We start from the raw sequence: 11,227 nt of genomic DNA on the forward strand, positions 1-11,227 counted from the left end.
ACATAGAAGAAGTCTGATAGGGCCCTCTGGAGTTGCCAAAACCTTGAGCACTCTTCACAATCATTTATATTGGTCAAATATGAGGAGAGATGTGAGAAAGATTTGTAGCTGATGGGTCTCTCGTAAGCAGGCTAAGGCTAATGCCAAGGCACGCCTCATGGTATTGACACACTCTTTTGCTGATTTCTAAGGAACGTTGGACTGAATCAATTGACTTTATGTTAGAACTTCCAAGAACTAAAAAAGATAGGTATCGTGTCTTTGTGGCTTTAGATAGGTTCTCAAAAATAGTTCATTTAACTCCTTGTCATAAGACTGATAATGCATTTTTGATTACCTAGTTGTTATTTAGACAGGTTGTTTGTTTCCAACTTTCCATGGAATGCAGACCATCATTTCTAATAGATTTACCAAATTCTTATGTCATTTCTGGAAGACATTGTGATCTAAGTTAAGAACAAAACATTTTTTATTCAAATGTCATCCATAAGCTGATACAAACTGATGTTGTAAATCGGATATTGTCAACACTTTTCCATACATTAACTAAATGTAATGCACTCTTGTTACTTGTGGTCGTAGACGAACGTAAAAGAAACTGAGATCACAACAAGGAAACTTATAACTGCAATCCACACCAACATTTTTAATGTATTTATTTTTTGTCTAGAAAATAATAAAACATCCTGTCAACAATATTATGCAATTTTAAGAAAACATAAAATAGCAAACCTACACATGATGAAAACGATAATTATGTTTTAAATTTGATATTAGCTATTTAAATCTGTAATATCTAATTAAAATATGGATAAAAATTATGTCTTATCATAATTTTAAAGAAGTGTAATTTTCAAAATTTAAAATATAAATAGAGTATTTTTAAAAAATTTCCCTAAATAAAATAATACTAATATACTTTGAAAAATATATATATTATGAAAGTTACAGTGTACATTTCTCCGCCATCATTGAAACCTAATTTAACCACTCAAAAATACAAAAAGGTAAATGGGCCAAAAATAAGAAATCCGTTCATAGATCAAGCGAGCCCGGCCCATCTACTTCCCGCCACACTCTTCCCGCCAAAAACTCATCGTCGGAGTAAAAAAGCCCTCATCCCCCACTCTCCTTTCCGTCACCACAACATTCCACAGAGAGAGCGAAAGAGAGAAAGACGACGAAACAAGATGTCTGGGTGGGACGAAGGAGCAGTATACTACAGCGACCAGCCTCAGTTCCCGGAGGCCGGAGACGCCGCCACCGTCAGCCCTCATGCCGTCATGACGAAATTCAAGGAGTTCATCAGAACCTTCGAGATAGGGCAGAACTGTTTCCCCTACAGGGAAGCCCTTCTCGATAACCCCAAGAGACTCCTCGTCCACCTCGAAGATCTCCTCTCCTTCGATTCCGATCTCCCTTCTCTCATCCGTTCCGCTCCCGCCGACTTTCTCCCCGTGGTATAACCCCCTGATTCCCTCAATTAGGGTTCCTGAAATTAGAATAAATTAGGGTTCCTGAAGATATTGGTGTTTGAATCAAGTTTGTTGTTTTCTTAGTTCGAGAAAGCAGCGGGTGAAGTGTTGGCTGGATTGAGAATGAGGGAAGCTAATGAGACGGGGGAAATGGAGGAGCCTACGCCAAGTGATGTGCAGATTCTGCTGACGTCAAGGGAGGATCCTGTGTCTATGCGATTACTTGGGGTATGTGATTGTCTGATTGAATGTTATCTGTTTACTTGGAGATTTTTTAATCTTTAACTTTCCCCACAGGCACAGTACATCTCAAAGTTGGTGAAGATCTCTGGGATTAGCATTGCAGCTTCCAGGGTGAAGGCTAAGGCGACTTATGTGTTTTTAGTATGCAAGAACTGTAGGAAAACCAGGGAGGTTCCGTGCCGTCCTGGCCTCGGTGGGGCCATTGTTCCTCGCTCATGTGATCATGTTCCTCAGGTACTTGCATCATCTCTTCTGTTTGGTGGTGGTTTTAATTTTGCTGTTTTTTGATAAAGACCAATAATTGGACATTGTTTTAGCCTGGAGAAGAACCTTGTCCTCTTGATCCGTGGATGGTGGTTCCTGATAGGAGCCAGTATGTTGATCAGCAGACGTTGAAGCTACAGGAGAACCCGGAGGTAATGACGATCCCTTGACTCTTTTGTTTGCATCTCAGTGTATTGATTATCTTCTGGCTTTTGTAGGATGTTCCTACTGGAGAGCTTCCAAGAAATATGCTTCTCTCAGTTGATAGGCATCTTGTACAATTAATTGTACCTGGAACCAGACTGACTGTGATGGGTATCTACAGCATTTTCCAAGCCTCGTCATCTTCTAACTCGTAAGCTTTTTGTCAAATCAGATTGTGGATTTGTATTCTGGTAAAGTTGTACCAATCGTGTATCTGATGTAGGCATAAAGGAGCGGTTGCAATTCGGCAGCCTTACATCAGAGTTGTTGGATTGGAAGACACGAATGAGGCCAGTTCCCGTGGCCCTGCCAACTTCACTCCTGACGAAGTTAGTATTGCATCATTTGGAACTTTTGTATTTGATAGCTTACATCATTCACACCTTCACAGCACACTATTGTGTTTTAGGAAAAAAGGCTTTATTCCTTTAGCTTAGTATAAGCCGGCTTAGAACATCGCTTTATGCAGTTTAGCTCATCAGTTTTGTCTCTCACAATATTGCTTTTAGGAGGAGGAATTCAAAAAATTTGCTGCTAGTCAAGATGTTTACAGCAACATTTGCACCAAGATAGCACCTTCTATCTTTGGTCACGAAGACGTGAAGAAAGCAGTGGCGTGTCTTCTCTTTGGAGGATCAAGAAAGGTAGGTGACTGCGATTTAAGTTATCATTTTTCTGCGCATTTGGATGCAAATTTTGACATGTCTATATCATTTTATCTTTCATTCAGAGCCTACCAGATGGAGTGAAACTAAGAGGTGATATCAATGTTTTGCTTCTAGGAGACCCATCAACTGCAAAATCACAGGTTGGTACTGTGGTCTCAGTATCAATGATTATAAAATAACTAAAAGTATTGTTTTCTCTTCTTTAAAACCCTTGCAAGAAAGTCAGTCTTATTAACTGCACTTGTAGCTTAGATGTGGAACTAATTTTGCTTCCTTTTTCTTTTTCTAGTTTCTAAAATTTGTGGAGAAGACGGCTCCCATTGCGGTTTACACATCTGGAAAGGGTTCATCAGCTGCTGGACTCACTGCTTCTGTGATTCGAGATAGCAGCACAGTAAGTCCTATCCTTGCTGCGTTTTTCTGTTCTTAGATATCTTCAAACTCAGTTTGCTGTGACATTGTCATTCATTTTACACATTGTGTTTTGCTGCAGCGTGAGTTCTATCTTGAAGGTGGTGCTATGGTTTTGGCTGATGGAGGCGTTGTGTGTATTGATGAATTTGACAAGATGAGACCGGAAGATAGGTAATTCAAATCAGAATCATAGGGTAAAGAGAATCTAATTCTTCTTGATGAATAGAATTTGACAGAAGGTTTTTTCATGCATATAGAGTTGCTATTCATGAAGCGATGGAGCAGCAAACCATCTCCATTGCAAAAGCTGGAATAACAACTGTCCTAAACTCTAGAACCTCGGTTCTTGCAGCTGCTAACCCTCCCTCTGGTCGATATGATGATCTTAAGGTTTGACATCTCGTACTCTTCTTTGTCAGTATAATTGTTTTACCTAATCTTGTTTGCAGTATTCTTAGGTTTTTTTTTTGTTTTTGGGTTTGCAGACTGCACAGGACAACATTGACTTGCAGACGACAATTCTTTCTAGATTTGATCTTATCTTCATTGTCAAGGACATCAGAAAGTATTCCCAAGACAAGGTATTTGTTTGATTGGGATAGTAGATTTCTTTGAATGCTTGAGTAGACATGTGATTAATGTTGGAATAATCTCTTGACAGGAAATAGCCAGCCATATTATAAGGGTTCATGCATCTGCAGACAAAGTTACAGATGAAAACACAGATTCTAAGGAAGATAATTGGCTCAAGAGGTGTGTTGCGTTCATCATGTCTTTTGAAGTTTTTTATACAAAAGTTGTGTCTCTAAAATGTAATGATATTGTCACTGTAGATATATACAATACTGTCGATCAAGATGTCATCCCCGTCTCACAGAAGCCGCAGCTATGAAGCTGCAGCAGCAATATGTCAAGATCAGAGAGGATATGAAGAGACGTGCACATGAAACAGGAGAGGCTGCCCCAATACCTATCACAGTCAGACAACTCGAAGCTATTGTCAGACTGAGTGAGTCGCTTGCAAAAATGAGACTGTAAGTAAATCTTCTTGTTAGCATAAAGATTCCTGAAACCTGTTGGGCGTGTATTGACATTGCTATATCGGCCAGGTCACACGATGCCACAGAAGATGATGTAGGCAAAGCTTTTAAGCTTTTCGATACCTCAACAATGGATGCAGCAAGGTCAGGGATAAATCAACAGATTAACATAACGAGCGAGATGGCCAACGAGATAAAGGTTAGTGGGAAGAAATAAAATCATATATAGCTTTTATATTGTTGATGGAGATGTATTTTGACTAATTGAGTTGATGTGAAAACAGCAAGCGGAAACACAGATCAAGAGAAGAATGGGGATTGGAGCAAGGTTATCAGAGAGAAGACTTATCGAGGATTTAGCTAGAATGGGAATGAACGATTCAATGGTAAGTACCTAATTATACAAAATCAATTGTAGTTGTTTATTCCCCATCACCAATTAGTGATGTGGATTTTGACTCTGTGTGTGAATGTTAAAAATGGCAGGTGAGGAGGGCTCTGTTGATAATGCATCAGAGAGGTGAAGTTGAGTACCAGCGAGAGAGACGTTCCATTGTCCGCAAAGCTTGATCTTCTTCGCTCACTATCTCTCTTCTTTAGTCTCTCAGGATCTTCAAAAAGACAATATTCAGTATTATTAAGTTAATTTGGAGGAACAGAAACTTACGTCATGTGTATTTGATGAAGATCCTTTAGTAAACTTTTATGCCCTCTTGAAACTAATATTTTCTTCACCAATGTTTTCTTGTGTTGCCTCTTCTTGACCAAATGTTAAGAAAGCTTTACGAGTTAGTTAGCTGATAGGTAAACAAAACACCATCATCGACAACAATCACTGGTTAAACCACGTCTAACGGAAGCTGGATTCAATTAAAAAGCCATATTGTATTTGTATAGACGATGTTCTTATCAACATTAATAATTCACCAGTGTTTATATAATAACGGAAGTGTAAAACTCACAACAATCTCTGCTATCCTGCAAAGGATTCTTAATTCTTCTCGAGCAGCCAAACTCTTAGAGGCAATCTAGGACAAGTAAATCCATTTGCTGACACTATCATCTTCAGTTGTGTCTGCAAACTCATGACACTGAGCCAGATGACCACTGAGATAACAGTTTTATAGTCGTTTATCTTTTATCTTTCTGGTTGGAATTTGAAGAAAGAATCATATCCTTAATATAAAAAAGATTATAACAAAAGCATAACAACAATAGAATCATGTTTTATTGCATAACTCTCGATGTGTAGAAACGCCATGACAAGTAGCCATTTTATAGATGGCAATCACCGATAATTAGTCAATTTATATGATGAGTTATGTAACCAATTTATAATTTATACGATGAGCCTGCACTGCACCGGTCCTGATTTTTTGTTGACGGGAAGCAAAAAAAAAAAAAAGAGAAGCTGTTATCAATGATTGAACTAAGAAATTGATGTTACCGGTGATACGTAAATCACTACACTATAGACATTTTACTGAGGCCGAAATTTGTTAATAATATTGAGGGCTGGAGGCCAGTGCTTCCATAGCCTTCCCCTCAGGACCGCCATTGTCTGGAACATCATGACAAATAGTAAATTTATCTTCTGATTTCTGGAAGTTTATTTTTATGAAAACTTTTGTCTATGTCTCTTTTTATCTTTAAGATTTGGATGGTTTTTTGGACATTATATATTCATACTGTAAACATACTCTGTGTTTTTCATTTCTGTTGAACAAGGATTTTATTTTCTAGCACCATCAACCTCAATTTATTATTATGAAAAAGAACATAACAAAAGCATAACAAAAAACAAGAAATAGAAAGAAAAAAAAGAACAGAATAATAATTTATTACATAACTCTCGATGCGTCTCCTTTACTTTATTCTCTCACTCGTCCATCCTGTCACCAGCTTCTTTTTTTATCCTTAAGCTAAGAATAATTTCACTATTGATATCATTTCTTAACCAAGAGAAATGAAATCAAAACCGAAGAATATTCCAAATAGGAGCTTCCTTCTTTATCTTTAATCTTTATAAAGCCATTTTCTCTAACTTTATTGATCAAATCATCGTCATACGTCTTGTGCTTAAAATATCATTGTAGTTTGGCTTAGACGGTGTAGTGCTGGTTAAGATTGTCAATGTCAAGGCCCTTAAGCTTTACGACAGACTCCACGTGGCCTTTGAGAGTGTGAACTTCTCTTAGCCTGCATTGCATGCACACCACAACCCTCACCAATCTTGTAATAGAAAAATGTCTAGTGATTGAATCTTTGGAAGTAGTCAGTTACATACCTTGCGACTTCAGCACGCTTTTTAGCCTGTTCAGCGATCTCAGAGAGCTCGGTGAAGGTTGCCTTGTCTTCAAACATTGACTCCGGGGGTTTAAGTCCATGGAGTGTACGTTGAGCTAGAGCCCATTGGGCCTCTCTTTCTCCCCTTCCGTAGTCTTTCTTGGTTGTGAATGCAGTCTTTGATTATTATAAAAAGGCAAGAATGTCAGCATATTATGTAGTTCAAAAAATAAAGATTAAAAACATACCCTATTCTCAATCATGTTATTCCAAGCTTTGCCAGTAAGGATGTAGCGGGTGATGAACTTGAGGACGTCAAGAGGAATGTATGTGATGATACTGTAAATCCAGATGACTCCACACCATCCCCATCCGCACCCTTTGATTCTCGCAAATTCCCAATGTGCGTAAGCAGCAATTAATGTTGCAGCCTGTTGTTATTTGGGAAAAGATTATAAGAGTAATTAATTTATATGCCATAATTAATGTGTATGTACTATATGGAACCAAACCACATACCAGTTGGGCAATAAGGAATGCAATAAGAAGAAGAAATCCAGGGCGTTCCACAAAGGACCAGCTCCTTGATCGTGTCACAAAGATTAGTGCTTGACTAATTATACTGACTTGCAAATACAAAACTGCTATCAACTCCTCTGGTTGTCCTTTTAGTGATCTTACTCCAAACTTTTGCTACACTCACCAAACACCACCAAAACAATTAATTAGAACGGTGGACATTTTTGCTATTTTTTATTAAATTGAATTATTATTACCGGGAAGAAGTCAGTGTCATGAGCAAGCCAGAAGAAAAGGACGGTAATGAGAGCCATGTATGTTCCAAGAACAACTCCAGTAGCAAAGATCTCTTTAAGCTTCCACGAATCAGGAATCGGAGAAGGCTTGACTCTGTCTTTCGAAATGGTCATGATGGTCCCGTCGTTAAGGATCGCAATAATGAGAACCATAAAGGGAGAAAAGTCAAACTCCCAAATGAGAGCCACGAGCATGAAGCCTAGGACAATACGAATGGTGATGGAAACCGCATAGATTGTGTAGTTCTTCATCCGTTGAAAGATAGCTCGACTTGTGAGCACCGCACTGATGATCACACTAAGACCTGGCTCGGTCAAGACGATATCCGAAGCGCTTCTTGCAGCATCGGTTGCGTCATCCACTGCTATACCAATGTCTGCTTTTTTCAGCGCTGGCGCGTCGTTCACACCGTCACCGGTCATTCCAACTATATGTTTCTTTTCTTGGAGTCTCCTTACAATCTCGTACTTGTGCTCTATAATACAAGTAATTATTGAGCCAAAATAAATAAATAATAATAATTTAGAATATCTGATATGATTGGTGAGAAAGGTTTATTAGTTAATTACCAGGAAAGACTCCAGCGAATCCATCCGCCTTCTCAATGAGCTCATCAACCGGAACTCCACCGGTGGCATCATCTTTGTTTTCGAGCAAAGAAGAGGAAGGATACATGTTAGTTCCCATCCCAAGCCTACGACCAGTTTCTTTACCAATAGCCAACTGATCTCCAGTGATCATCTTAACATTGACACCAAGATCAAGCGCACGTCTGATGGTCTCGGCACTATCGTGCCTCGGAGGGTCGAAGAGCGGGAGAAGACCAACGAACTCCCAAGGAGTTCCAGCGCTTTCTTTGTCCTTTTCAGGAACCGTTTGGCGTCCAACGCCGAGAGAACGAAGGCCACGCTCGGCGAACTTGTCGATGATGTCGTGCGCACGTTTTAGTGCCTCTCCTTTGAGGTCACAGAGAGAAATGATTTGCTCGGGGGCGCCTTTGCTGCATCTATGCCAGTCTCCACTGCCATCGATGTACGTGATTGCGGTACGTTTTTCGACGGGGTTGAATGGTAAGAAATGGACTTCGGTTATTCCAGCTCTCGCCTCTTTTGGATCGCCCAACATGTTGACAATGCATGCATCGATGGCGTCTTGGTTCTCTACTCTTGATGCTCTTGCTGAGAGTAGTATCACTGTATCTTTGTCCGCGTTTTTACAGAAAACCTACAAAGATTTTTTTAATTAAAAATAATTTAAATAATACACATATCAATTAATGCGATGATGATAATTTTTTAATTAAATTACCTCAATCAAGTTCTTGTCAACGGTTAGTTTGTTGAGAGTGAGGGTACCGGTTTTGTCGCTGCAAAGAACGTCCATGCCAGCCATTTCTTCAATGGCGGTCATACGTTTTGTGATGGCACCTTGCTGAGACAACCTATGAGATCCAATAGCCATTGTCACTGACAAGACAGTTGGCATGGCAATTGGGATACCTCCGATGAGAAGGACAAGAAGATTGTCGATTCCATCTCTGTACTTCCTATGCTGGATTGGATACATTACTATTATCTCAATCAACATTCCTATCGCGATTGAGCAGATACAGAAATTACCAATCGCGGTTAGGACCTGAAACATCCAAAGGCCAATCAGTTTAAATGTTTGCTTGCATCGCAAGTAAAAAATCAGAAGAATTAGTTTTAATCATTGTTATACCGTTTGGAAATGGCCAACGTTGTTAGTACTGTCAACAAGGTGAGCAGCCTTGCCAAAGAAGGTATGCACACCGGTGGCGATGACAACGGCCTCGATCTCACCCTGTTTACAAGTGGAGCCAGAGAAGACCTCGTCTCCCGGATATTTAGTGGCGGGTAGAGATTCACCGGTGAGTGCAGACTGGTCGATTTTTAAAGGATCACCTTCGAGGAGACGAGAATCCGCTGGAACAATATCACCCAGCTTAATGCTGATTAAGTCACCTGGCACCAGCATTGCAGCTTCTTGCTCTCCCCATTTACCATCTCTCAATACCTTTGCTTTAGGTGCAAGATTGGCCATGAGAGCAGCCGCGGCATTACCTGCGTTGTTCTCCTCAATGAAACTGATTGTTGAATTTATAATAAGCAGACACATGATCCCAACGAAGTCTTGCCAATCCGGGGGTCTTCCGTCACCGTTTGCCAACACGATGGCCATGATTGCTGCTGCCTCCATCACCCATGAAAGTGGATTCCACATAAACCCTAAGAACTTTAGGAACTTGTTTTCCACTTTCTCTTCCAGTTTGTTGGCCCCAAAGATCTGGAGTCTGTTTCTTCCTTCCTCTGATGACAGACCTTCCCTTGAGCATTTTAGCTGTTGGAACACTTCGTCCACCGGAATCTTCTCCTGTAATTAGATAAATTAAATCCATGTTATAAGTTTGAATATTTGATATTCTGAATATGTTAGGAATAAAATAAAATAAAATACTAACAAGATCAACGTTCTCCTTCTTTATTTCTTCCCATGAAATATCAGCAGCCATGGTGAATCAACCCAAGAGAACAAACAAAAACAATGAAAATGTAACTTTTTCCCTTTCAAGCTGTTTTGAAGCCAGAAAAGAGAGGTTTTCTTTAAGTTTGTGATGTTTTGTGGAGGCACAGAAGTGGTGTTTATATACACACACACTTACATAGGTGGCTTTGTATGGTTTAATGGTTTGTGGCAGACCTTATTTTCAGGTATTTTGACAATGTATGTGTCCAATTTTGAACTGTTTTCATGCCTTTTCTTATGCATCGCTTTGTTTTGTTCTGTGTTTCTTAACTAAAAAGAAAACGAAAAAAGTCGATTCAGTTGCCTCTCCATAAATAGTAAACTTACAGTACTCCAGTAACAAACTAAAACATTTACTTTCTCAAAACTGTTTAAATTAGACTTTAAAATAGTATCATATAATACAAGTGGCAAATGAAAAAATCAAATCCGAGCTTAATTCACTTGGAACAGAAAAAAACTTACATTTTATAGTTCAGTTTATTTACATGTTTTAATTATATGTTAAAATAAATAATTAATACCTTTTTAATAAATGTTAAATTAAACTAAAAATATGTATGTCAAGTAGAAATCTAATCACTAAAGTCTTTTAAATATGTATAGTCTGTCGAATCTTCAAATATTTAGATTCATTTTTGTTTATGTAGAGAATTTTTGAAATTATTTTTATAAGCGAAATTGAGTAAATATAGAATACAGAGAAAGAATTAACCATTTTTTGTGGAGATTACTATCAAAATCACTAGCCACTGGGAGCAACCTCAAAAGAAGACATGTTACTCAAGGTGATCTATGTAAACTATGTTGTTCTGCTCCTGAGACAGAGGTACACTTATTTTTTGACTGCCCTTATGCTCAACGTATTTGGCGAGGTTCCGGAATATCAAATACCACATTACTCAATGTACAAGCTACATTAGAAGAGAAGATTGATGTCTGTCTCACGTGCAACATATCATCAAGATGGCCACAGTTCCAAGATTTTCCTATAAGTGTTCTTTGGCGAATCTGGAAAAGTAAGAATAACCTCATATTCCAACATCGGAATACAGAATGGTGGAGAGTTCTGAAACAAGCGAAAACAGAGGCACAAGAGTGGTCAAAGGCAAGATATACGGTTCCTCTACAACAGAACAATAATAGTGGTTTGACTGACACATCTCGAGCTGGTAGATGGCATAAACCACGACAAGGATGGTGTAAATGCAACTTTGATGCATCTTTTACTTCAACTACAACCCAATGTAAGGTGGGATGTGTGATACGT

General features: G+C 38.9%; 2 protein-coding genes across 2 annotated transcripts; one reads left to right on the forward strand and one right to left on the reverse strand.

Moving 5' to 3' along the window:
- Positions 1 to 1,123: 1,123 nt before the first annotated feature.
- LOC103860343 (DNA replication licensing factor MCM5) lies at positions 1,124 to 5,063 on the forward strand. The gene is made up of 17 exons (XM_009137933.3): positions 1,124 to 1,460; positions 1,560 to 1,703; positions 1,773 to 1,952; positions 2,036 to 2,134; positions 2,201 to 2,337; positions 2,410 to 2,515; positions 2,696 to 2,830; positions 2,917 to 2,994; positions 3,144 to 3,248; positions 3,348 to 3,439; positions 3,526 to 3,658; positions 3,754 to 3,849; positions 3,930 to 4,021; positions 4,102 to 4,302; positions 4,378 to 4,507; positions 4,593 to 4,694; positions 4,795 to 5,063. Exons 1-17 carry the CDS (start codon positions 1,191 to 1,193, stop codon positions 4,876 to 4,878), a joined length of 2,184 nt encoding a protein of 727 aa, XP_009136181.1. The 5' UTR covers positions 1,124 to 1,190; the 3' UTR covers positions 4,879 to 5,063.
- Positions 5,064 to 6,410: 1,347 nt separating this feature from the next.
- On the reverse strand, positions 6,411 to 9,943 carry LOC103860344 (ATPase 6, plasma membrane-type). Its single transcript, XM_018657498.2, has 9 exons — positions 9,893 to 9,943; positions 9,133 to 9,804; positions 8,719 to 9,045; positions 7,980 to 8,634; positions 7,371 to 7,885; positions 7,114 to 7,287; positions 6,843 to 7,025; positions 6,596 to 6,771; positions 6,411 to 6,507 (listed from the first exon to the last, which is right to left on the reverse strand). Exons 1-9 carry the CDS (start codon positions 9,941 to 9,943, stop codon positions 6,411 to 6,413), a joined length of 2,850 nt encoding a protein of 949 aa, XP_018513014.1.
- Positions 9,944 to 11,227: the final 1,284 nt, after the last annotated feature.

This window comes from Brassica rapa, chromosome A03, assembly GCF_000309985.2.
Source record: "Brassica rapa cultivar Chiifu-401-42 chromosome A03, CAAS_Brap_v3.01, whole genome shotgun sequence".
In the NCBI taxonomy this organism is placed as follows: Eukaryota; Viridiplantae; Streptophyta; class Magnoliopsida; order Brassicales; family Brassicaceae; genus Brassica; species Brassica rapa.

Bases quoted from the DNA above. Each gene is read 5' to 3' on its own strand.
- LOC103860343 (XM_009137933.3), top strand. From the start codon at position 1,191: ATGTCTGGGTGGGACGAAGGAGCAGTATACTACAGCGACCAGCCTCAG. The intron at 1,704-1,772 runs GTATGTGATTGT...CTTTCCCCACAG, and splicing joins TGTCTATGCGATTACTTGGG to GCACAGTACATCTCAAAGTT. The intron at 3,659-3,753 runs GTTTGACATCTC...TTGGGTTTGCAG, and splicing joins GTCGATATGATGATCTTAAG to ACTGCACAGGACAACATTGA.
- LOC103860344 (XM_018657498.2), bottom strand. From the start codon at position 9,943: ATGGCTGCTGATATTTCATGGGAAGAAATAAAGAAGGAGAACGTTGAT. The intron at 9,805-9,892 runs GTTAGTATTTTA...ATCTAATTACAG, and splicing joins AGAAGGAGAACGTTGATCTT to GAGAAGATTCCGGTGGACGA. The intron at 7,026-7,113 runs GTATGTGGTTTG...AAATAACAACAG, and splicing joins CATTCCTTATTGCCCAACTG to GCTGCAACATTAATTGCTGC.